The sequence below is a fragment of the Physella acuta genome, unplaced genomic scaffold (genome assembly GCF_028476545.2).
Source record: "Physella acuta isolate Inbredline_101_S28 unplaced genomic scaffold, ASM2847654v3 ptg000760l, whole genome shotgun sequence".
Classification (NCBI taxonomy): Eukaryota; Metazoa; Mollusca; class Gastropoda; family Physidae; genus Physella; species Physella acuta.
Genome location: NW_026732278.1, coordinates 281,157 through 308,327, shown reverse-complemented (window position 1 = coordinate 308,327; position 27,171 = coordinate 281,157). Strand labels below are relative to the sequence as shown.

The following is a 27,171-nucleotide window of genomic DNA, read 5'->3' as shown; positions in this document are numbered from 1 at the left end:
ACTTGCCCACACAAGCTTAATGTTCAATATGATATCAAATAGTAGAGAAATAATCAGTTATGATCTCCATGTTTAGTAAAGCATGTATGATAGCATATGGTTGAAGCAAGAAAAAGTAAGCAAAAAATACTATCAGTATGTATACTCACAGTGCATATCCCTCTCATGTTCATACTCAATAAATGCATATCCCCTTGGTTTGCCTGAGTTGCGATCATTAATGAGACAGATCTAAATTTAAAATGAGAACAAAGGAAAACAAAAATTATTATTGTGTAAATGGTAGTCATGAAAGTTCCTAAAACACTATGGGATCAATATATACATTTAAAAACATGCTATATATATCAATATACATATATATATATATACATATATACACATACACACATATATATATATACATATACACATATGCATATATATGCACACATACATATATATTCACATATACACACACACATATATATATATATATATATATATATATATATATATATATATATACATAAACATGTATGTATACATGCACATACATACATCCATATACAAACATATACATATACAAACATATACATATACATACATATACAAACATATACATATACATATATATACATACATACACATATACATATATGTATATATACACACACATATATATGCATATATAAACATGTATATGTAGCCATATATATACACATATACACACATAGGCACACAAACACACACATACATACATACACATACACACATATACATGCACACATGTATGTATAAATATATATTCATATATATACATTCATATATACATTCATATATATATATATATATATATACATATATATATATACACATATACATACAATACACATATACATACATATACACACACATATATATATATACACATATACATATATGTATATATACACATATACATATATATACATATATATACACACATATACATATATATACATATATATACACACATATACATACTCACGCATACATATACACACAAACACACACATTTTTTTGCGTAATTTACTGTGTTTATTTATTTAACTGGAAATAGCGGGAAACTAAACGGTAAATAACCGAAGTTCGGAAAAGTCACATTCCCGATATCTAGTACCGCCCTTAGCGTTTTTGTCTAGTTTGAAATGAAATGTGCGTATTAGGCCGTCCATTTGGGTGTATCGTCAAAACGGCTGGTGATAAAACGGCCACGAATTGACACACGCTATATCGGAGGAATATTATAGCTCAAAGGGATTCCTGCTAAAAAAATAATAGGAAAAATCACATCCCTAATAAATGATATATTTACGCATATTACATGCGAGTTAGAGGGGATGACAGATTGACTGATTACCACTATACTATTATGTGGTGTCGATATTATGTCCAACTTTAAAAAATGAAATTTAGTTAGCCTGTCTTAAATAAAGACTGTGAAGGGTTTAAGATACTGTGCAGCCCGATTATTTGCTTTAAATAAAGAACAAAAAGGATTTTTAAATAAATGTACATTTTCGTGAGTCATGGTTGTTTCGGGCGGGAGGGGAAGGGGGGGGGGGGGGGAGAAATTAACTTTATGACTTCACATCAGGAGCTTTTTGTGTTCCTTTGAGGTAAAAACCACTTAAAACCGTGACGTCATTATGGGCGACTAGTGGAGAAAAAAATTAACTGTCTTTTTAAAAAATCCGTAGAGAACGGTCGTTTTTATTTTATTATTTTTATTTCCAAATAATTAAAACCTGATGCAAAGTATTAAAAACATACGTGTATGTAATAAAAGTAATACTTTCTACAGTGGTAAGCAGTATTGTAAGAAGTCGATTTGGTTTCATCTCGTTCATAACTATTTCCTATTTAGACCGAATGCACTAACTTCTTAAACACCAGTACTGCCTTTAAATTTATCCACCATTAGGGAAGGATTAATAAGTATTGTTCATTAAAACCTATACAATTTAAGTTAAAATACGGTAATCCCCCCCCCCCCCCCCCCAAAAAAAAATAATCTTTTGTTGGGCCAGACCTCCCGCCCCCACATGCGGACGTTATTTATACAAATAGATCTCGATAATTTTGGAACTGAAATCCCGTCAATGTACATGGTGATATGTCCACAAAATTACACACACTCCATGAACTCATCGACTTCTAAAAATCTCAGAGCTTCATACATTTTTAATCCAAGCATGCATCGGGAGTAAAAAAAAAACAACTTGTATGTGAACATTTAAATCGTAAACTGATTAGGGAACTAAATAAACATGTGTAATATTGTTTTGAAATTGCCTTAATTAAATTGAGGTGGACGGATTCTGTCTGAGGTTACAAAGGCTATTAAGCTAAAGCAGGTAAGCCGCAATTCATCATTTCTGGCTCTATGACACGGACATGGTTTACACAAGTAACTCATTCAATTTTAAAACCTAAATAACCTCAGCAGTACAGGGGGAGAGGGAAAACCGGGGGGGGGGGGGCAGTAATGCTATAAACAAAGTAGTCTTATGTAAGGGGATGGACTTTTTTTAAAATAAAAAACTGTTTAAAAAATACATTTGATGGGTAATGTTATGCAACCTTTATAACCTCATTTAGAATTTTAACCTTTAATACCTTATTTCCAATTTTTAAAGAACGGAGAACGGGAATAGTTCAAGTGTGGAATGGTAAATTCACACAGCTGATTCGACAACAAAATAACCGGAATCAAAGCAATGTATTCAATAGCATCAATTTCGTATTTTTCATTCAATACTCTGTTTTACAATGCCCAACACTACAGCTTGCTTGCCAACTAGGCTTGTCGCACTGTTTAACAATCGTGGGGGAAATTATTTGCTTCGTGACAGCATTGCGTGTGTTTTATTGTACGATGAACAAAGCCCTAATGAACAAAAAGTAACCATAATACCACTACGTCCGAGGTGGCGACTATTGTGTATTAGTCGTGAATCCTTGTCCGGATGGTGTATTTGCACTAAAAGGTATACCACACAATACTCGGAGTTAAATAATAAGGTTCATTCGCTTCATTTTTAAATACAATTATTCTATTATTTTATGGAGACATATAGCTCGCGGAGCTATTGAAACCTCAACCTAGGAAAAAAAAAACGATCCAACTGTTGAACGAGTAAATCGATGAGACAATCAGTGAAGTGTTGCAGTCATGAAATGGCCGTCAAACAATCCAACCGCAATTGGCCGTGCGGTACAAGCTCCTCGATCCATCCGACACCTAATTAGCCAGTTTATCATTTGGTGTTTGAAAACGTCAATAAAACTGATTGACGATATCTATCAAGAGAAATGGTGTAGTTCACCCAGACCAGTACTTAGTATTGACTAGAGTGTTGATGATCTTGACTGTAGACACACTGAGCTTCCTTACGTTAAAATGTTTCACGTGTTACGTCCAAGCTAAAACATTTATGAAGCTATTGAGGGCCCGTGTATTGATTACGTGGGTTATTGGTCATCCGAAATAATCGATTGCTTGCATCGATTTTTTCCATCTGGTTTTAATTTATCTAATTTGAAGACGTCATTTCCAACGGCCCAATTTTTGGCCATTCAATATCCAGGGCCATTTGGCTGCTATAATTGTGGTAAAGCGTTACAGTAAATCCTGTACGTATTTTAAAAGGGGGTTCTTAGTGGGCTCTGATTTTTATGTGCCTGGACCTCGGTAGCACTTCTCTGATAAATATTTGTTATTTTATAATAGCAAGCTCTTAACTATCTTTAAGGTGTAAGAATTCGAAGTATAAATTATATAGCTCAAGTCTGGTTCACATTAGAGGCAAACTAATTGTTGCCAACTGAGACACGTAGATCCGCATCCCTGAAGTGTTCACAGGTGAAACTCTTTAATACCTCCTATAATAAATCAACCTCCACAGTTCGCGTTGATACTATGGAAAACGGTTTAGTTCTATAGATAAACGGCAATCATTCAAACGCCAATACTAATATAAATAACCAAGAGAGATGCACCAGCAGTCCACAACACGCGTGCACAGAAAGGTTATTAAAGACAATTGGACAGCCTAATGCAAATATAAAAGTAACACGTTAATAGGATACGCGATAGGCGGGGTGGGAAGGTGAGAGCTATTGCCGACTACATGGACGAGTGGGTGTATGGATGTCTGTCGTTGAATACTACCTAGAGTGCTAGCAATAATCAAAATAGCGATAAAACACGCCGGATTGGGCAACAGCTAGGTAGACTGAAGTGGCACGAGTATACCTAAAAAACAATTTGCCTGTTTCCGCAGGGGAGTGCAGGGAGATGTTCTATCATTCTACGTGGACACGTTATCCTCAACAGAACTAGTGTGCAATATAAAAAGTGTATTTGATGAGACGTTAGCGAAGGTGAATTTATTTTGCTGTGTCATATTATAACTGTTCGTGGATTTTTTTCTTTTAGTCCTAAGAGGGAGGGGGATGAATTTACATTCCGGGCAACGTAAAGTTTTAACAGGTGTTGAACACTAAAAATAATTTGATAATTTAACGCCACCAACGGATACGTTTATTTTTAATCGTGGAATTGACCATGACATGTAAGTTAGTGTAGTAAAAACATTTGTTTAGAAGACGTAAGCTTTGACTGTGATGATGTAAACAATCTCTTAACGACATTTGTGAGAAGCGAGTGCGTGACTGACAACTACGTATATTGGTTACCCTCACGCTACAGTTGCTACGGAGACGGAACAAGGGTTAAAAGAGACCGCTCTATCTTAGTTTGCTTAATTAAGTCATTAACCGGCGAGGCTAGTTAATTAGAGGAGCAGATGAAGAAAAAGTTCTATAAGATCAATCAATATGGATGTCAAAAACAGTTCTACCTTAGTGGTGCTACTACTGGAGCATAACGTTTGTTTTAGATGTGTAGTTTTATACTAGTGAGTTACAACTATACGAGTGCTTGCTAAGTCAAGTGTATTGCATTTCATGTACAGCTTGTTTTCTTGTGCCATACAATAAGCGACAAATATTTGCTAAAAACTATTCAATGACGTTTCTCAAGTTTCTATCTAGAACTGGATGAGATCCATAAAAAAAAAATGTAGGCTACATGCTTTAAGAAGAGCGTGATTTTTATGGTTTTCGTGAACAAAGTATTCAAAAGGAGGGGAGCAACGTTTATTCATATGAATCTTGATTGGAAGAAACGATTTTATGATAGGCAATAAGAAATTTTCTTTTGGAGATTGTGAAAATCGATGTGTGATATTATCGTATCTATGATTACCATTATTTTATTACATTTTACTTGAAACTGTATATATTATATGGTCATGTGTAACATTTTATTACATCTTTGTTAACAGTTTAAAGCGTATACTTTCTTTTATCATTAAAAAAAGCACTCATTAAAACACCCAAAGACATCAGTAGATTTAAAATAAACAGAAGGTGTGTAAGCCACAAGCAAGGGAGGGGGGAGGAGTGGTGAAGTTACCATTAAAAATACATTTAAAATGCGTTCACTTTCTTACTTCTTGCGGTTCCACACAATATCGACTAGGAAATCTCATTTTATAAATCGCTACATCTCTGCGTGTTTTTTGAGAAGGTGAATTCAAAAAGAACAAAAATATCTGAAATAAAAGTGTGTTCTTCTAGTATTAACCAGACTTCACGCAGCAGTAAGATAAACTAAGGGGGGGGGGGGGGAGAGAAGAGAAACACACCTCATATCTCCATTTAGCTACGTGCAGCAATCATTTCGACATAGGAATTCAACAGGGATAACCTAGACAATTTTTAATGATAACCAAATTATAAAAGAAAGTTGTATCGTACAGGAACCTGACGTTCCACAACTGGTTGCAAAGTAAAGCGTGTTGCCCTTACAGTGTTACAGTATTGCTATCGTACTCTGACTTTTAGGCGTTCTGGAATTATGACTTGTAGGCCTTTGCTCTCGATTCTCTCACCACTTAGCCGTATTGTGATTCGATAGATGGGATCTATTGCTAGGTGAGCTTACAGACAAAATGGCAAACACACTAGTTACATGAGGCCAATGTTTAGACAGCGCCATGCGGTATTCGTTAACAGCAGGTTGGAGTAGTCAACAATTTCAAAGCAGCCGAGTGAGGGATTCACGGCAAGGCGTGACAGCTCGAAACCTTTAGATTATCAATCCAATAGTTCGATCATCCTTTTATTTTCTAACACCCATTAGATGCAACACAGCTTTAGTGGCGTCAACTTGTACCGTGCTATTGGCATTAGATATTGATTGATAAAGAGTACAGATAATCAATGGCAGCAGGTGCTATAATGTGCTAGATAATATTATAAATAACAGAATGATTTAAGGTCTCCAGACTGAATCATGGAGTATTTTGTTTGTGTAAAATATTTCAACATTGGCATCTCAGCGTGTACAAAGAGAGGTGTTTTCGGCAATACATAAAGTTGATGTTTGATGGATATAACAACACAGCTCCGTGGATATTGTAAATTATTGTGAGGATGTATACTAACAACAAATGCAATGTGTTCTGGTGGGGAGATAAGGTAAGTTATTTTTAGCCTAATAAATCGCTCATGGGGAGGGGGGGAGGAAGGGTGTCAAATTGACGTCAACTTAAAGGAGATAAGAAAGAAAGCAATTACGTATTAATTACATAGATTTGAATCTCGAATTTTCATCTTGATTATATTACTATTGCAATACGTGGGGAAACGGACAGTGCAGGATGTAAATCGATGTATGTATATACACTACACCGAATATATATATATATATATATATATATATATATATATATATATATATATATATATATATATATATATATATATATATATATACACATATACATACATACATATATTCCGGGTGTATATATTATAATACATGCATACATACATGCATATACACATACAAGAGAAAAGAGCAATTCAAATTGGCTAAGTAATTAAACCAAGCAGCTTGCTCTGAAAAGCAGTTTTATTGACGAACATCTTTAACTTGAGACAAGAGTATCTATTACTTTACGATGCACCATATGCCTCTCCGCAAGACATCAAAGATAAATTAGAAAGGAAGTTTGTAACTGTTGATGTTAGCAAAGGCAAAATGACATTAGCGTTTTTAGGGTTTACTATGTTCGTCAATTAGGACATGCATAAGTGACACGGTTATCCAAGCCAATCCCAGAGTGGAATGTATCATTGATGGAGGTTTAAGTAAACTAATTCAAGTATCTTTTCTTAAGTTTCAACATTTTTAAATTGATAATGGCATAAACGTAATGTCATTATGTTACTGTCGAGTTTTCATCCAACAGCATAATGTATAAGATAGCACACAGCTATGATTACAAAATCTCTTAGCCCATCTACTAGCGATCCCTTCACCGAAAAACGCGTTAAGTTACTTATTTCTTTAATTCTTGTGCTAAAAAGTTATAATACACGCCATGATGTACAAGTTCGGCAAACATTATACTTTTGATGAGTGATAGTGTCTAATATTGTTCTACACATGAAGCCTGTAAGAATTTGACAAAAGGAGAGCAAACAATAGACCCACAGAAGACAGCACACATGCTCACGTTGTTACATGGCACTGAACTGTAGATATGAGTAGCATGTTTTAATTAGCATAGCATGTGTTTTTACACACATGTGTATAGGATGTCCTGCCTTATAACGTTTAAATGTACCAGGGGTAGAAACAATTTTTGACGGTTTTTACCTCCCCTCTATGCTCCGTCACAAAAGACTGACTACCCCCAAAAATGACACACAACTCAGCCAACAACCGCTACCCTCACCCCTCCTCAAGATTGAATTAGCATTTTTTAATCACCGATTTATTTTCTAAAATATTGACTGAGCTCGACAAATAAATTTCTATTAAACTTTTTAAAAACAGTTTTCTAAAACGCGTAATAGCGACTAAAATTCAGTTTCTAAACGTTACTTTTTTAAAATACATAAAAATAAAATTATGACGTCACACAATCTGAACCCCCCCCCCCCCCCCTTTTCGAGTGGGACGTTATTTATGGAATCGCGTTGTGTTCAGTTTTTTTTTAAATCTGTTAATTTACAGCTATTGTGACGTTATTTTTTATCCCCCCCCCCCCCCCACAAGCAGCACCAAACACGTACACGGGGTCATGGTGAGGTCACAAGAGCCACCGTTGCTACAAGCAGGGGCGGGTTAGTCTTGTCCTCATAGTCACCTTTTGCAAGGATTTCAATATTAATTTGAGATAACGAAATAAAATAGAATCAGAGAGAAACTAGATTTGGGCGTGTTAAAATACCGATACATAAATTATGCTACATCGATAGCTAGATTACCAGGCTTGGGCGATGTAAGTTTCATTTGAACAACGGCATTATTTTAGAGTACTTTTTCCCGTGGTTTTTTTTATAAATATTTAACTGACAATATCAGCGGAAAATTTGGACTAAAAAAATGTGCGTTCTGAAAAAATTGTAAATCCGCCGAAACTCTGAATCTTGACCTAGATCTAAATTTCATCTTAATCTAGCACCATCACTGCAGTGACATATAGCGCATATTCGAGTGTCCGTTAGACCTATGTACTGAAAGTTCCTTGAAGTCTCGATTTAAATACGAACTTGTGGAAAGCGCACGTCGGCCTTTTCCGTAGAGGTCGTTTCCGTTTTTTTCCCTAATTTTTAAAACTTCGTACAAAATCGACAAAACTCGAAAATCGGCGGAAAAATTCGGCGAAAATGAATTCACCAATTAAATTCGGAAAAGTCACATCCCTGTAAATTATACTTGTTTAACATAGCATAGATGTACCCATATTGTTAGTGCCAGAAGGGGCAGACCTACCTTTTTTACGGGTCCAAAGACTTCAAATTCTCTTCGAAGTTTTGATTCACTTGTATCAAAGTTCTGTGAGGAAAGAAAAAATATATTAGCCTATATAAAAAGAAGTGAAACCCATGACGTAAATTCTGCAATGGTTTCAGATAGAAAACAGAAACAGAAAAACAAACTATAACACTAAGCAGACAGGAGAAAGTTCAAGTTCAGCACACCTGTCTGATGAAGGCTAGAGCATGCCGTCTGAACGAAGGTTTAACATCACGATCATAAAAGTTAAAAGAGAATAAGAAGAAAGTGAATGACCAGCATCCGATGTACAGCTTGTCCACTCTTGACTCTACTTTCATCAATGTCAAGAGACTTCTTTCACACGCGTGTCCGAGCAGGGAAACGCGTGTCAAATTCACGCCCTACAGTTTCACACCAAGACAAAGCTCAATACAAACGAACATTGAAAACTAACCATAACCCTATTTTAGTCTTACAGGTATCATAACACTAAAAACATGGCTGAAATTTAACACTTAAATGCAACCCTTTAAAATATATTTTTTTGACAAGTTCAAGCAATGAATACAACTTTTTAGGGGTACGAAATTAAAGTTTGTATGTTTAACATCATACATTCTTTTTTTTTTTTTTTTTTCTTTTTTTTTTTGAGGCATATAAAAATAAATACAGTTGGAGCCATTATTAAGCTTGGAAGTAACTTTTTAAAAATATATATTTTAGTTCCCAAATATTAATTTGTCCCTCTTAATTTTTTTTATAATTTATCGCTTGAGAAAATACGAGACATCCTTTAATTTATGATTTTTATTTACACCAGCCTAAATACTACAATGGTTTTAAATAATTAACCATGGAACATAAAGGGAAGCAAAATAAATTTGGTTTATTACATTAACAAAATGAGTAGCGTCCCTTTATTGCAAATGATCACCAGCAAGACCAAGGTATACGTATGGTCCATGAATCTCGGCCCTTTCCATTACAACTAGAATTGGGAACTTTTGTATTAGTTTGGAAAATGAAGTAAAATATAATAATATTCATACAACACCGCTGTAAAAATCATGTTATACACAGGTAATGGGCTGGGATAAATATTACGTATGAAGGGTAATTCCCCAAGATCTTGACACAAATGTTTTAGTACGTAGGGCTGAAGTAATATGGTAAACTATATGAAGTTTAAGTATGTTAGTCATCAATCTAGATCCCCATACCAGTTGGGAGGGGGGGGGAGGAGAAGGGTCAGAACTTATCTACTAATAATGTTAAACAGGTATTTACAGGATAGTGTAACGTGTCATTTCAACATCTTGAACAGTCCAGACTAATTCTAAAAAATGGTGCCCGACGATTTGAAAGTTAAATCGCGTGCTTACTAGTTTATTTTATACGTGTTAAGACAAAGGCTGACAAAAAACATAGAGGTACCAAACCCGTGATGAAAATTCCCGACCTACAACTTATGCAGCACAACCATATGCAGGAAATTATTAAATGTCAAGTGGCATTTAGCACTTGAGTAAAAAAAAATGTAAAAAGTATGCGTATTACATGCTAGGTAAATCAAAAGAAACGTTCACTTATGCAATGTTAAACTATAATGTGATATGCAGGACTTACTATAAGACGAAAGTTATTATAGAATGTGAACAAGGAGTTAGGGTCGCATCTACATTCGGATAGATGGAGGAAAAAACTGGACCAAGTAACATGAGTTTACATGTGCCAGACAGCTGTTCGTGATGTTTCTGACGGTTCAAATCTGTTCACCACAACAATTGACATTGGTTTGTGTTGTATTTCATCCAACTTCTAAAACTGTGTGCGCCTTATTTTATATGAATAGAATTTACAAACAGTTCTATGTAACCTTCAACTGTGCTGAACCCAAATTCATAGTAATGCACGAGCTATTGCAATAGTTGGAATTGTTCATCATGTGGTTCTTGTACATCCAATATGTGGAAGTGTTAACTGAGCTAGTCATTGTGCTGTAACAAGATCTTTAGTTGTGATTCACGCTCAGCTATGACATTAAATATACTTTAACATCTCGTTAAAACTATGAGCCGTTCGGAAAACGAAAATAATTCTCAGTTTATCATTTAAAATTTGATATTAGGTTGTTGTTTTTATTTGCACTGTCAAGCTTTTTTGAGCTTAAAAGAAACGTTAGATATGTTAATGTTCTAGTAAACCTAACGCTTAAAATATTGCGTTCGTAGATAAGACGACCACCGACCAATTTCATTACAGCGCATGTTGGAAATCTCAAATTATCCATCTGGTCAGATGCCAGCTTCTTTACTTCTACTGACCTTCTCTTTGGCGTCACGTCCTTCGGCCTAAAACGTTATACTTAGCTCATGCTGATGCCAACACTAAAATACAGTGATTAGATTAGATAGATAAGGGATATTAGACAAATAGAATGACAGACAAGACAGATATTTAGACACACTGAAAAGGTAAATAGACGAACAGAGGCAGTAATATGTCAGCGGTGTAAGGTATAAAAAAATCATTTGTAAGAGCGTTGTTAATACAGATGCCAGTCAATATTACGTCACCTCGAGCCTCGTGCTATTGACTAGTAAACCTACCACTATCTGTAGATGAGTCAATATTTACAGTGATAGCGTAGAAATCCCATAGAAGTCAAGAGCGTATGATACAAGCGGACAGTCAAACTACGCTCAGATGACATCAAACATATATATAATCCGATTATCAGAGATATTAGCACGGAGAAGAGTTCTGGGACCGATGGAACAAAAGAGGTTTCACCCTATACACAGGAAGCACATATCGATTGACCGGCACGGCGTCATATCAGACTAGGACGGTGATGTAGGTATCACACTTTGGGCATGAACAATACTGAGCAGTACCCTAGCTAGGATTTTGAATATTTTTTTTTTATATATTAAGGGGAGCTTATGCTTATTGCTATTTGAAATGCCACACTGCGATGACGTCAAATAGCATGAGTGACAATGCCATCCATTAGAATTATAGTTGACGTGACGCTGACTTATCTGCGATGTGTGGGGGCCTATGAGAAGAGTATCAATATTGCCCTCATCATTAGGCCAGGTTAAGCGACGCTAGAGATCTAAGTCCTTTATTGATCACACTTTAAGTTTTCACAGACGCGAGGGCGGCAGATAGAAACAAGGAGGGGGATGGGGGTGGGCACTAACATTGTTCCGATCAGACAGGTTACTCCAGCCGTGTTGAAATAATTTTGTGCTGTGAAAGCGTGTGCATGGGGCTGTTTGTCCTCTACAGCAGATTTAAAACATGGATCGCTATGCGGAGTTCACATCTTGTACTATAGTTATTTTTTAAATGCCAACGCCAATAGTGAAAGCACACTGTGTTTAATCATGCTGATGACCTGGATACAGGTGGTTATGGTTGTCCAAACAACCTAGCAACCGTGTCACATCGACTATCTCACGCGCACAGTAAACGTGTTCCCACAGGAGTGTCGATGGAATGGAATCATTATTTTCTACTAAGTGTTTTATGCTTCAAATAAAGTGCATGTTTGTGGTATTTCAAAAGCATGGATTGGCCGCAGCGTCATTTAAAATTGTGTGTCTATTATTATTCTTTAGGAAAGAATACAATAAAATATATTTTAAAAATATCAGTACATGTAATGGCACAATTAGTAATGTTTTTACTAGGGTAAAAACATTCTACAAAATAATAGATCGCCAAACCTAAAACAAGGACCGGGCTTGTATAGGTAAACGCCAGCTGTTTCATGCAATACATCGCTGTCTGCAATGTTTACATTTTGTATCCATCCGAAATACATGTTTATCTGGTTTAAGTGTGCACTGGGGAGCATCGAAAAAAGGGTATCTTTTATCAGGGATAGGATAGAAAAGGACGTTTTAAAGTCGACCACAGTGTAGAGATAACATTAAAACTTAAACGAAAGTCCTTGTTAATATAGAATTCATAATTGTAGATCTAATTGATAGCGTTTTTACAACGTCGGTTGGGTATGTTTACAGACGTGGATTTCTATATAAAAAGAAAATATTAAATAGTAACTAAGGCCAACATCTAGTATAAGGGGAATTTCAATTGGGAAAAGTTAGAAACACTCCATAATTACTAATTTGTTTTCTTTTTAAATTACTTGAAGTAAGCTATCGCGTTTGAAAACCGAGTGTATAGTGATCAATAATTTTTTCAGTGTATCTTTACTGGCGCTGTATCAATGCAATCAGCATTAAAACAATTACTATCTACTCTCAGAGAGACAACTCTCGTGGGACTCACTAGTTCGATCCAAATGAATATATTTAAATTAAGGCTGGGGAATGTGTTGATTTAGGAATATGTATGGAAACAAGCAGGAAGGATCAAACAAAAGTAGTAGAATAAGCCAAGTACTGGATGCTAATGTTCCACAGATCAACACATTGATGTGAAAGGTTGAGGTTTACCAACAAATTATAATCACACACCAAACCGTCTAGTTTATATGACAAGTTAGTGTGATATCCGTAAACTAAACGGCGCATTTTAAAACAAAGGTATAACCTGATGACTATTGATTATTTTACGTATTATAACACTTGGTTCGGATGATAGATTTACTTGTGAATCGATTTTTTATGTGTATCGATCAGAGAAGCGGGCTACGCATTACGTATAAGGCTCCTGCACCAAAACTATATGTATGTGTGTGTAGTTACATGTATGTGCATATATATACACATGCACATATATATATACACGTGCACACACACACACACACATATATATATATATATATATATATATATGTGTGTGTGTGTGTGTACGTATATATATGTGTATGTATATATATATATATATATATATATATATATATTTTAAATATGTGACGTAAGCTTTATACTAATGGAAAAATGTCTAACAGCGAAGAAGGCTGTATAAAACAGTAATGTAGATGTATTCTAGAAGTAAGCACAATCAGTTATAGTAAAGAAAAAAAGTACTGCATGGTCTATAAGTTACATTTCAGTAACGAAGTAAATGTGTAGAGGAAGATGCCATCATCTGGTTTTAGTTAGTGTCTACGGACAAGAGAATTGTGGTTTCTACCTACCCCTGAGCTACTCAGCTGCAATATGTGTTATTAATAGATATATTGGGGATTACAACACTTGCCGTAAATTTAACTCACACAACAAGATATACACATAGTACAGCTCACAGAGTGCAAAAAATACAAGACTATTTAAACCTAATAGATATTGGTAAATACATAGAGCAATACTGAAAAAAGCTACACAGCTTTGAGCACACATAGATTCACTTTACTGAAAAGTTAATGAGCAAAAAATATCTTTGTGACCAAAGCACATAGAGCACAAATGACAATGGTAAGAATCGTAATTCTTTTAAATATTTTTTGAAAAATCAGTTGCCCCCGAAGTGGTATACAGATGCAGTTATTTAGTGCTACACAGATGGCCATGACGTTTTGTCGATTACTCGCCTGAAAAGTAATCCAGTGACCACCAGAGCTACTATATTTATGTTCGCTATATTTTCTGGTGGAAAATGCTCCCAGAATAACGTAGCCCACTCTTTTGTGGATACAATATCGCGTGACATTTCATTTTTCTCTTTTAAAAGAGTCCTAGTGTATATTATGTAAATATTTTTACTCGCACAGCTAAATGTTATATTAACAACAGGTAAAGAGTGAAGATGTTAGGAAGGAATATTTACGAAACGTGCAGGAGGCTATTTTAAACACTAAAACAGCAGCCACCAAAAGTGACAAAATTAAGCACTATTATACACCAGGTTGATAGCAAATGGTTTTTGCCTAACACAGCTAGGCCACCATTCATTAGAAAAACGGAAACAGTTTCTCTCTGGCACGTAATGTATGATAAAACACGGCTAATCATCTGGTTTATAAGGTAGCATTATATAGCGACATGCTAATCGCTTTATGATGTAACTACTAAAAAGATCCAATAATCAAAACAACGTGTTCGCATAACTTACCACGTGATACCAAAAAGCAACGGATACTGTAGAGTCTTAAAAATGGATAAAGCGTTGGATTATACAACTCGACTGCTAAATATTTTCTACGAAGATACCAATGAGGATATGTTCGCTGATAATTTCTTGAACCTGGATGTTAACTTACAAATAATGGACAACACGTGGTTTATTCTATCAAAGTGTAAGCACATCTGCCGATTTTAAGACTGCTGTTTTCTAAATAGTGGTGAAATGTGTAGAAAAAGTACACAATAAAAAACCTTTCAGTGTAAAGCATTCTATCAACATAATGCAGAATAGTAACTCCAATGGGAGATGTGCGAAAGAAAAAAAATTATTTTGGATTTTAAAAGCAAGACACTCATTTAATGCAGCGACCAAAATGAATCTTCATGAAAGTCATTAATACACCTAGATCAAACGACAAGGATGAGTATGCTATCATACAGCACAGGGGTATGTAAATTCGTATCTTACTTATTAAAAAGATAGAGCTAGGGTAGTTTGTGTATTGTGTATTAAATTTGACTGATTTTAAAGGTATATATGTATATTTATATACAATATTGCTATACATAATACAGCCTACATAATATACAAATGTACATTATATATACATTCCTAATTATAACTGTATAACGAATGCAATCCTATTCTTAAGCGCATATACTTTCCTATTCATATATATATATATATATATATATATATATATATATCGCATGTACGGTGGGTTGCTTAAAAAGAATATGAAACAGAGCAAAGTTTAACAAACAACATACACGTTAACAACACGATCATTTGAATGAATCTGTTATATGATACAAACAATGACGTCATACGTAGATATTCTCTCTATCCTCCAAGTTAAGTTTCTTGTTACCATGGCAACCAAAAGTCTATTTGATTAAATAGGAAGACAGATATCACTTGACGAATAAGGTTCGAATTTTACCAAGAAACAAAATATAAATTGAAGCAGATATGACCAGTAACATAAAACCATGTTCATTATTTTTGACACAATTGGTGCAATATTCATCATTCCTATCCGTCAAAAAATTTTAAAGACTTATCGAGATATGAAAAGTCATTATTGCTTGTGCTGCTCTTTCTTAAAAAATAAAGGCAACTAACCTTAGCTATGTACCAGTGGACTTTTTTCCAATCTTTTTTTCTCTTCATTCATAAGAAGTGTTATGTAAAAATGCATTTAATAAACGGTTACAAGTAAACTTTTATTTAATTATGCACTAAAAAAAAGATAGAAAATAAATTATTTTCTTTAAATATATCATAATACACTAATATTTAAATAACTGCAAAGAAAATCGTTTTAGTATAGGTATTCAAAAGGTAATAGTGACCCACGCTTTTCTTTACAGGTATTTAAAAAGCAGAATATTATTATTCATTTTAAAAAATCATCTATTATCTCCTTTTTGTGCATAATTAAATAAACGCTTGACTTTAAACCGCGTGTAATGCATTTTTATTTCTCGTGTCCGAAGTATAGATGAAGTATTGTAATTGTGCAAAAAACTTAGTTTTGCAATTTTGCCCGTGTGTGTGTGTCTGTGAACACGATAACATGAGTATCGTTACAGTTACGTTGATGAAATTTCATATATAAGTATTATGCGATTTTCGGGTACCTGAAGTGGAACTTATTCTACTTTGGTTTTTCAAAACATATAACATCAGTACTGTTTCAGATAGATAACGAAATTTCGCATATAAGTAAAAGCTCTGTCAAATTTTGAGTCGTTTCCGTTAACCGGAAGTAACACTTTACGCAAATTTCGATTTCTCAAAAACGCATATGAATTTAAAAAGTACTATTTTTTTGTATTCAATACGGTAAGACGGTAAATAATGCGTGAACGTAATTTAGAGCAAGTATTACAATTAGAAGACCACCCACACCCTAGTGTTAACCTCAAACTGAGACTACGTGATGTATTACAGGTTCTGTATGAAAATGAGTTGAAATCAATACACGGCCTACCATTCTCTGTTTGTGCATCATTTATCCATGGTCTTTATGCTAAGAGGATAAACCATTCGCTCTATTAGAGATGAGGTAATTTATTCGCAGCACTAAAACAATACTTGCTATTCAACATTGATTTAACCAATCATACCAGTAATACGGAATCGACAGTTTCGAAAACATTCTAAAATTCAATTTCATTTTAAAAGTAACGCGTGGACCAAAGATAAACGTGGGATAAAACGTTAGTTACAGCTAAAGAAAAACTACCTTACTGTTGATTTGTTCTAGAACAAAATATGTAGATACTATTTAATAGATCAATTAAGTTAAGGTCATGCTTTGTCTCGTCTACTTTTATTATCTGTTGCCCTATTAGCTATGTAATGACTTAATTATTAAATCCTTGTTTTGAAATATATAAGAATAATATGAATGTGTAGATTCAGGAAAACTAAATTTATATTTAACCCCTCGGATTTTTTAACATGCTTGTTAATAGAAGTGAGAAACTAAAACTAGATCTAGCAAGGCTTTGGAACCACTACCCTAACCTTTGTATTAAGCTAAAAACGCAATATTATTACAGTTAAAAGTACTTTTTTTTTAAAGTAAGTGAATGTAGTATATACTTAACACATGTGCAAGAACTTGAGCGACCAAAGACGTCACAATCAAACGAATGTGGTAAAATACCAATTAATAGGCTAGAAATAGGGTTGTATCTAATTACTTATCGATATTTGACGAATATGTTGAGCAACGTTACCAATCAATCAAATGCCAGCCAGACTAAGGTGTGGCGCTGTCATGCTTGGTTCAATGAGTTCTGTAGAATGTCAGGGTTCAGAATGTCCTTTTCACAAACTTCTTACACAGATCAGAATAACTATGCGTTTAGGAAACTGTAAATGTGGAAAGGGGCGCAACACGATGGCGTACACGGTTTTTTTTTTGACAAAAAGATAATTGATTGCGACCATGTGCACAAATATGCTGATGCTTAGTTTTATCTTTCTTACAGAAGTGTACATTGTCTTTGTTTGTACTTGCAGTATGTCGATTATATAGATGGAAGATTAACTGAAAGCAAGCATGATTCAAATGTTTTAAAGTAAATCAGCACAACACAACTGCAATAAGTTATCATTTCACCCTCCTGGGCTACGGCGAGTTCTTTAACAATGTTGACATGAAAACTTGCTGCAGCTTGGTAATTTAATTTAAACTTAATCATATTGCTAAAACCGACAATATTGTTAACATGTGCGTGGTTTAGCAAAGGTTGTGTGCTTTGTCTTAAGTACTGTTAGGTACCTCTTCCAGCATTTCGAGGCTTACATTTAACGATCCATTGATTGCGTCGATTTATCGCAAGGCAACGTAAGCAGTTTGACCTTTGGAAATGTGTCTTATTTTATTGATATTTCTTCTTTACGGTCTAGTAAAGCAGTCGACATGTTTCAACTTTAATATGAGGTTCCAGAAATCAACATAGACATTTAATAAATAGTATAATTTTATCTACGATTCTGTCATCTAAAATAGGAAGTCCATCCACAATCAAATGCTATGATTGAAAATGTTTAAAACGTGTCTATGAGGCTACAAGCAAAAAATGGTAAAGAATAATTTGACTTTTTGTGGCAACGAAATCGGGATCACCAACCACATCTTCCCTCACCCCCCCCCCCCCCCCCCCCACCACCACCGGGAATAGTGATAGGAATTAGTGAAAAGGGCCTTCTGGGTTCTTAAGCTGGTCCTTATCGGATATATACTGGATACGAAGCAGGGAAGCATCCTTCACACGTCCTTCGTAGTTTTTATAAGAGAAACTCAATAAATGTGTTCCTTGTGTGTGTTGATCAATAAATCTTGTTAGTTCAAGTCTGTGACAACAATCAATGCTTGCAGCATTTGACTTAAATCGATGCTAAGAAGGTGCCATAAATGACAATACGTAACTGAAGGCAATTTAACCACAGATCTCCCTATCTTCACACGCCAGTCTCTTCCTCCTCCCTTTCACAAACTATGAAAACACATTTATTGTGGGAATTATGTTTTCATTTTTTGGAAACTTAAAATCGAAATTAATCTTGTCACTTGACCCCAAAGTACATTGTCGCAAATCACCCCCCCCCCCCCCCAGCTGGTATGTGTCCTGTAAGTTGAAGCTTAAAAAGATGTCTTATTTTTCTAAACGATTATATTTTAACTGGTGTAATAGGGATGTAACTTAATACTAGGCCTATACAATACCCATAACGTTCGCGGTACACTCGGGTAAGAGTAACCTAGCCAATAACATGTCAGACAACAGCCGTTAACCCGCAGGCTTCAATCAATTGAAGGACGAGTCGCAACAAACATCAGTGACAGGCCTCATTTCATTTGCAATCTAGTGCTCACTCACAGCTTGTCCGGGGTCTCATGGTAATATAATCAATTTACTATCTGTATCCACTCATAAAAGAGGGAAATGCTAGGGGGGGGGGATTTCCACGATCTTTCCCAGCGCTAAGTGTGCTTAAAAGTCTGTACTAAAATAATTCTAAATGTTAATCGCAATTGGATTAAGATAAGTATAAACCGGAGCTAATATTTGCTTCCATTGATTAATCTAGACAAAAATGACGTTAAGTTGTGTCATACTTTCTTTTCTCCCATTCTGTAGTTCGTGGTTACGGTTGCTGCAAGCAAGCTTCCTCTAGAGGCCTTACGTTATTTGGAAAACAGATTCTGGGAGCGCAATATTAAAGGGATTGTAAAGCGTGTAATACAACATAGCTCCTTTTCCTCCAAAAAAGTAACACAGTTTGTACTTTAAGTAATTCCTTAATATAATATAGATTTTGTCCTTGTTTTTGATTTCATATAAACTGAAAAGTATCTCGTCGGAATTTAATCTGGTGTGTGAAGGAGGGGAGGGTGGTAAATACTAACACAGCTGCTGTAGAATCATATTCTATTATCAATGGTAAGCAAGAGGCTTCTAATGGGTTAGGTAAGCAGTTACGCAGCCCCCATAGCTTTGTTGGCTGACAATTCTTACATACTCTGCTGTTTGGCAAACTTCCTAAATCTCTGTGTACAGCATATAAAACTGTAGCGCAAGCTTAACATCCTAAATAAAATGCCGCTGACAGAAAAGGTATTGTTCTAGCAAAAATAACTAGGCTTAAAAATAAGTGTGATAAATAATAAATGTTCTATTTCACCTTTTTATTTTAAGTCAAAAATAAATGACGGGGAAAAAAATCGATTTACCTCAGCATATGGAGAGAAAAAAGTTATTAATTAAATGTGTATGGCTTCTTGCAGGCGAGCCGATGAATGGCACAATAAGGGAGTATCGATAAACGATTGATAAGGATTCTTTTCTGAAGCTAAAACTATTACTTGTGGAAAAATATGAAGACCAAGTTATAAAACAACGATAATTGTATACAGGGAGCAGGATAAAAATAACGTGGACTGATCATAATTGCTTCATGTGGTGTCTATTAATGACAAGATAAGAGTAGACAGGTTAAGATTGCGTGGTGGCTTGCTTGTATGCTGTGCCCACAATAATCTTCTGCAGAATATGTAAAATGTAAACAAAGAGTTTACACAGTTGGGGCACGCAAGCTGATATAAAGGAACTAGACGTGTGTAACAATGTTGACGATGTGGAACAATAAACATTGGTGACGTGAGTAGGTCCGTGTTCCTGCATGAAAGTAGGTTACGTGACTAAGTGTATTATGATGAATCTTTTCAATATTAAAGCCTTTGTGAACAGATGTGCTAAACACGAAGACTTTTTAAAAATAATTTATGTGCTACTTTTAGTTCAGTTTAGTCAATAGCATTTACCGATTTAAGATCACATATTTATACGTTATTTCTGATCCAAAAAAAAAAGCTGTGCATTAAACACTAACTCGCCTAAAGGTAAACAACTGAGTGTGCAAGCAACAACGGGATGGTCATGAGAGAAAAGAAATCAATATGGCATTTTTAGTATCCACAACGTGACGCAGTATACATTAGCGCAAAAAAATGCAGATATACTCAGCTTTTCTAACAATGAACCTTGGAAAAGGATATAGGCATGACTTAATGCTGGATTCGGTGTCACGCGGTGAGGTTAACAAAGGGCAGCAATACAACTCGCAGTCATTTATGGTAATCCGTTGCCTTACCAACGAAAAGATCATCTTCTATTTGTCATTCTCAATGGTATGTTGGTTGTTCAGGTCACCTACTTGATTAAAGCAGTCCAACGTAGTAGCCCTCCAGTAGTGTTTACTAGCAAGCTGAATGGCAACAACAGATGGACTGCCCACAAGTTACCCCACTCTATCAAACGTATTTAACGGATGAAATAAGAGACCTTAGAATTTATTCACATCTGGTTTCTATTCAAATACATATGTGACATGGTGGCTTTTGCGAACACCTCAACACCTGGGCCACTCAGTTTCAAAAAGTGATCGCTGGATTCAATATTTGTGTAATGTACTCATGAAACAGCTTGTGGAAATCATTTCTCAACTCTTTAACCACAGAGAAAAACTAACTGGTCACTTGGGATACAAGCTGATCAATAACCGTGTTATCTCTGAATTTCTCATTTTTATGTGGTTCTAATTCATTCTATTCTTTAAATGGATGGTAATCATCAACTTGAAAACAATTTGACAGGGACCTGATAGCTCTAAAACATTTAGCAGGAAGAAAAGGATTTGGTCTACAATATTAGACTGTTAGTTAACATGCTTAGTGTTTCAGTATCATCAATAGTAGAGATTAAATTAATGCTAATGTAAACCTAAATCTACTCTATGTTTCATTTGATTCACTAGTGTGAGTAAACTTACAACTTGTTTGCTTTAGAGTCAAAAAGTAAACTTCTGTTTGGAATTCAAAAGTAATTGCTTAAGTGTCTACCCAATATGCTAAAAGTATTGCAAGGGAATAAAATGAAAATTTTCAAGTTACAATAATCTTAAGAGCTAAAAGGATTTCAAAATTCCAATGGCATCTTGTTGAAGCAGAGGGAACAATGTTTCGCATTGTCAATAGAGAGGTGAGGTTTTTGTTTACTTTATACAATACTTTATAACAATGTAACAAAATTCACAAGATAAACCATAAAAGAATGATATTTTCCATTTAAGTACAGACAAAACCAAGAATTAAAACAACCATGCAGGTGTAAAAGTACTCACAATTCTGGCCACAAAAAGTGTCTTAAATGGGTCCATAGTACAACTTGCATTACTGCCAGGGTCCCCTGTAAAAAGCACATTTGACTAAAAACACACAGTTTCAAAAACATGTAAATTAATTTCCTTAACACAAGTGCAACATGAATAGAAACAATGCCAAGCATGAAGGAGTTATTTTTGGGTTGTGCAGACTGTGCCAAACCTCCAGAAATTCTAATCATCATATAAGAAAAAAGCATTACCTATAATATTACTTGCTTAACACTACAGCACTTCCCCACAATAGTGGAGAAAGTTGAGTAGAATGTTTAAAGGCTGCATAACAAAATATTATGCTAAGATTTTTTTTTTAATTCATAAAAAACGTTTTAATAACAAGCTTTTATGTTATAATGCACTTAAAAGTAGAAAATAATTTATACACTACTATTTAAATAACTAAAGAAAAGTGTGGGTCTCTTAACTAATTATTAGTAAAGGTATCCATCAGATACTAAAGTGACCCACGCTTTTCTTTATAGTTATTTAAATAGTAGTGTATAAATTATTTTCTACTTTTTAGTGCATTATAACATAAAAGCTTGTTATTAAAACGTTTTTAATGAATTTTTTTTTTTCAGTACTTTAAATTTTTAATGCAATAGAGTTGCATGACTAAAAACCATTGTGCACCTAATGAACATGATAAAGCGTGTATAATTGTGCGGAATAGTTTGATGAGACAGCTTACTAATTTGGACAAAATTGTAATTAATTAAAAAAATATTAAATAGGCAACCAATTAAGTGTTGCATTGTCTTCATGTCTTGACCCACGGGCCAACGATGACATAAATCTGTCAGAAGTGTCCAAAATTTCGCTCGGCGTTTCTATCTAAACAGACAGACTGACCACTGACGAAAGACAGAGGAAGTGAGTTAAATAAAAGCTTGTATAAATTGGCAATTTGATAGAAATTTAAGCGGTATGGATTTCTTAAAAATGTATTGGCCAATCTTGGAAAGCCTTAGTCCATGATAAATATCCAGAATTCGTATTGAAATAGAAGAAAAAATTAATTAAAAAAATGATGATAATTTGATACTCTTCAACTTTTTAATATTAACAACACTGCAATGCTTAAGTTTTAATAATTACACTTATTCACCATTTAAATATTAACTGGGACATTATTACAAGTTATACATCATTTAATCAACTTTAAATCAGGGTTAAGTCCAGTTTTGGGCATTATTTAACTAAAAACACAATGAACTATTTTAAATTTTAAAACAATTGTGTGCTTTTTTGACACTATTACAAGACATATTTACAGTTTTCTTATTTTAAGACTTCTGTGTTGCCTTGTCTTTTACATCTTTCACTTCTTTTCCTCATTAAGTTTACATCAAATGTGCACTGGGCTCAGTTCACTACTTAACTACAACCTAAACTATTAAATGATTGAATGTACATTTCATTGACATTCATTGTTGTTTCAGTGAGAAATTGTATATAGGACTATTATTTTATGGAATGCAACAATGAACATCATCAGTCACTGTAAAGTATAAAGGAAGCTAAACATGAAGTAACCCATTAAATTCATTTGCTTATTCTTTTACCGCGTTTACACTTGCGACATGTATACTATACATGGTTAGAAAAAAAACTTCGCAATAAGTGAGTAGGCTCCCCTATTAACTTATGCCCTATAGTGAAGTTTTTTTTCCTAGAAATGTATAGTATACATGTAGCAAGAGTAAACACAGTATTTAATAGGCTCTTTAAAGTTAATTGATGTTTGATATGTTACATCTTCTTGGATTGTATTATATGGGGGAGCAAGTGGGAGAGAATAGTCATTTAGACAATTATGATTTTCCAAAACACTAATTAAAAAAATTGTAACTTAGATAGTTACTGCCATTTTCAGGAAAAAGAAACAAGACTTTTAGATAAAAATATGTAGCACACAGATGTTCTTAACATTAAATTGATTTGTTTTTTATGCCAAGACACAATGTACCAAACACAAAAAGTAATTTTGTTTTATTTGTAGTGTAGCCTCCTCCCCATCACAATAGGCTGACAAAATGGTTACTGATTCTGATTAACTTATAACTGAGTTTAAATATCCTGGAAAGAGTACATTATACATTCTATGTAGGATTTGCCATAATTATTTTAAAGCTAGGAGAGCTTTAAAAAGTAGGTGAAATATATATGAATGTATAATAATCACTCTTTAGCCCTTAACAATGTAACACTTGTAAAATATAAGAATTTATAATTTATTTAAATCAGAATCTAAATAGTTTACATAACTAATAAAAAATTAATTAATTTTTACTTTTAAAAAAAAATTTGTTCAGAGCAGTTCAACTATTTGACAAAAAATAAAACTAAACCCCATAAAGGTAATTAACTAAAGAAAAAACCTCTTTAATATAGTATAAATGCAGTGATGCCCCTTTCCCAAGTAAAAATTGCTGTACGAGATTATCTGGGGGGGGGGGGGGGGATTTAAATGTGAGATTCATCAAAATCTAGTAAAATGCAAGAATACATTCAGACTTACACAAAGCTAAATCTTGCTCCAACTTGTATGCATGCTGCTCTTGTCTTTCTTTTCTCTAAAAATAAAAATCTTCATATATTAAAATGAAAGACACACAAATAAGTATAGATCAAATTTAAAATTAAGTAGTAAAAAGATTTTCATGATGCTTTAAAACATAAAAAAGTACCCAGTTGAAACTTATAATGTTCATTATAGATTACATTTTAGAAACAATTTCTTCATAATTTGCAAATATTTTATATTTCTATGCATAGAATTTACAACTGTGTGGACGTAGTATATTATATTGCATTTTAAAATTTTATTTGACACCTGTTCCAGAGCTCACTATGTCTTATAACTCAGCATTTGTCCAACTCACCTTCTGTATCAAAATATTTAAAAATTTACCTTTCTTTCTTTCCTTTCATCTCTTGTTTCTACCCTAGTGGGTGGTGGAGTATCTTTGGGATCCTGAAAATAACATGAATGAACTAGTAAAATGCAGCCAATGAAAAATGTTTAGATATTAATTCACGATAACCACTTAAACAAGCCTTTAGAGCATAGCAAGAGTTGGAAGTTTTTTTCTTTTAATTCAACCCTTGAGAGTTTTATGGTGTCATCAATGTATGTGGTCCAGGACTCATTTTTATGACCCCTCATCATGTGGAAACTCACAAAAATTTAGTAGACCTCTACCCCTCAAAACTGACTACAGATTTTTACTGTTTTAATAACAAGCAATGCGCACATAAACTGAAAAAATCCAGTGAGGTAAATAAGTGTTTTAAAGGTATAAATATATTGATTAATTATTTTACCATCACTAATAAAAAATTGCAAACATGTATATATGTGTGTATGTGTGTGTATGTATGTATACATATGTGTCTGTATGTGTCTGTGTATGTATGTGTATGTATGTGTATATATATATATATGTGTATGTATGTATGTATATATATGTGTATGTATGTATGTATATATATATATGTGTATGTATGTGTATGTATATGTGTATTTATGTGTATGTATATGTGTATGTATGTGTATATATATGTGTATGTATGTGTATATATATGTGTATGTATGTGTATATATATGTGTATGTATGTGTATATGTATGTGTATATATATGTGTATGTATGTGTATATATATATGTGTATGTATGTGTGTATATATGTGTATGTATGTGTGTATATATGTGTATGTATGTGTGTATATATGTGTATGTATGTGTGTATGTATGTGTATGTATGTGTGTATGTATATGTATGTATGTGTGTATGTATATGTGTATGTATGTGTATATGTATGTATATGTGTATGTATGTGTATATATGTGTTTGTATGTGTATGTATGTGTATGTATGTGTGTATGTATGTGTGTATGTATGTGTGTATATGTGTATATATGTGTATATATATGTGTATGTATGTATATATATATATATGTGTATATATGTGTATATATGTGTATATATGTGTATATATGTGTATATATATGTGTATATATATGTGTATATATGTATACATATATGCATACATATATGTATATATATATATATATATATATACAGAGAGAGAGAGGGGGGGGGGGATTTTCAAAATAGTGAAGTGTTTTATATGCTGGATAAGAGTTTTTATGTTTTAAAATGTAACTACTTCTATTAAACAAGATAAGACATCCAAATGGGACCCCCCTCCCCCCAGTCCACACGTGGATGTCACAGATGGATGACCTCTAAATGATATTAAAGTATAAAAATCATGTTTAATTCAAAATGAAAAAAATTATAAGGTGTGTTGCTAAACAAAAATGCTGATATGCTGTACATTTTGATCTCACATATACTGCCAACTTTAGTCTTAACAGATAATGACAATCCCTTAAATAAACATGAGGAGTAAGACTCCCAACCATTCAAATAACCCTAAAGCAGACAATGCAAGTTTACATAATTACATTTTTTTTTTCAAGATCTGAAGATAACCGCCAAAATATTTTTTTCTTTAAAGTTGATAAATAAATGACGTAGTTACAGGAATTAAGAACACAGCCTAGTAAACAAAAAGGCATTGCTGTATGATTTGCTTTTCTATCACTTTGGATTAAGGTAAATACGGCAACTCTCCAAGTTACCATACTTCCTCCAGTAAATTGTTTTACGTCAGCAGACACGCTCATGCAACACATACTTAAAGAGAGAAGAGAGAAGCACTAGATCTAGTATTATCGCCACCTGTTATTGCAGTATAAAAGCTATCTTAGATTACATAATACAGTCTCAACAATATTTAATAATGTCTTGTTTAAAAATGACGTAGTGTACTGCACAACGTATAAACACTTTAGGGAAAAAACTTCTAGGAACACACACTGGTGATTATATATATGTATGTATATGTGTATATATATATATATATATATATATATATATATATATATATATATATATATATATATATATATATATATATATATATCAC

At 33.8% G+C, this 27,171-nt stretch overlaps 2 protein-coding genes across 2 annotated transcripts in view; one reads left to right on the top strand and one right to left on the bottom strand.

Moving 5' to 3' along the window:
- Positions 1–27,171, top strand: part of LOC131950403 (potassium voltage-gated channel subfamily A member 1) — a 100,150-nt gene that overhangs the window by 2,712 nt on the left and 70,267 nt on the right. The window lies entirely within an intron of this gene.
- LOC131950405 (U1 small nuclear ribonucleoprotein 70 kDa) overlaps positions 1–27,171 on the bottom strand; it is a 45,583-nt gene that overhangs the window by 4,153 nt on the left and 14,259 nt on the right. The window contains exons 2-6 of the mRNA XM_059312529.1: positions 25,089–25,151; positions 24,696–24,750; positions 22,136–22,200; positions 8,879–8,941; positions 150–231 (exon numbers count right to left, since the gene is read on the bottom strand). Of these exons, the coding sequence (XP_059168512.1) occupies positions 150–231; positions 8,879–8,941; positions 22,136–22,200; positions 24,696–24,750; positions 25,089–25,151 (328 nt within the window). The remainder of the gene's footprint in view (positions 1–149; positions 232–8,878; positions 8,942–22,135; positions 22,201–24,695; positions 24,751–25,088; positions 25,152–27,171) is intronic.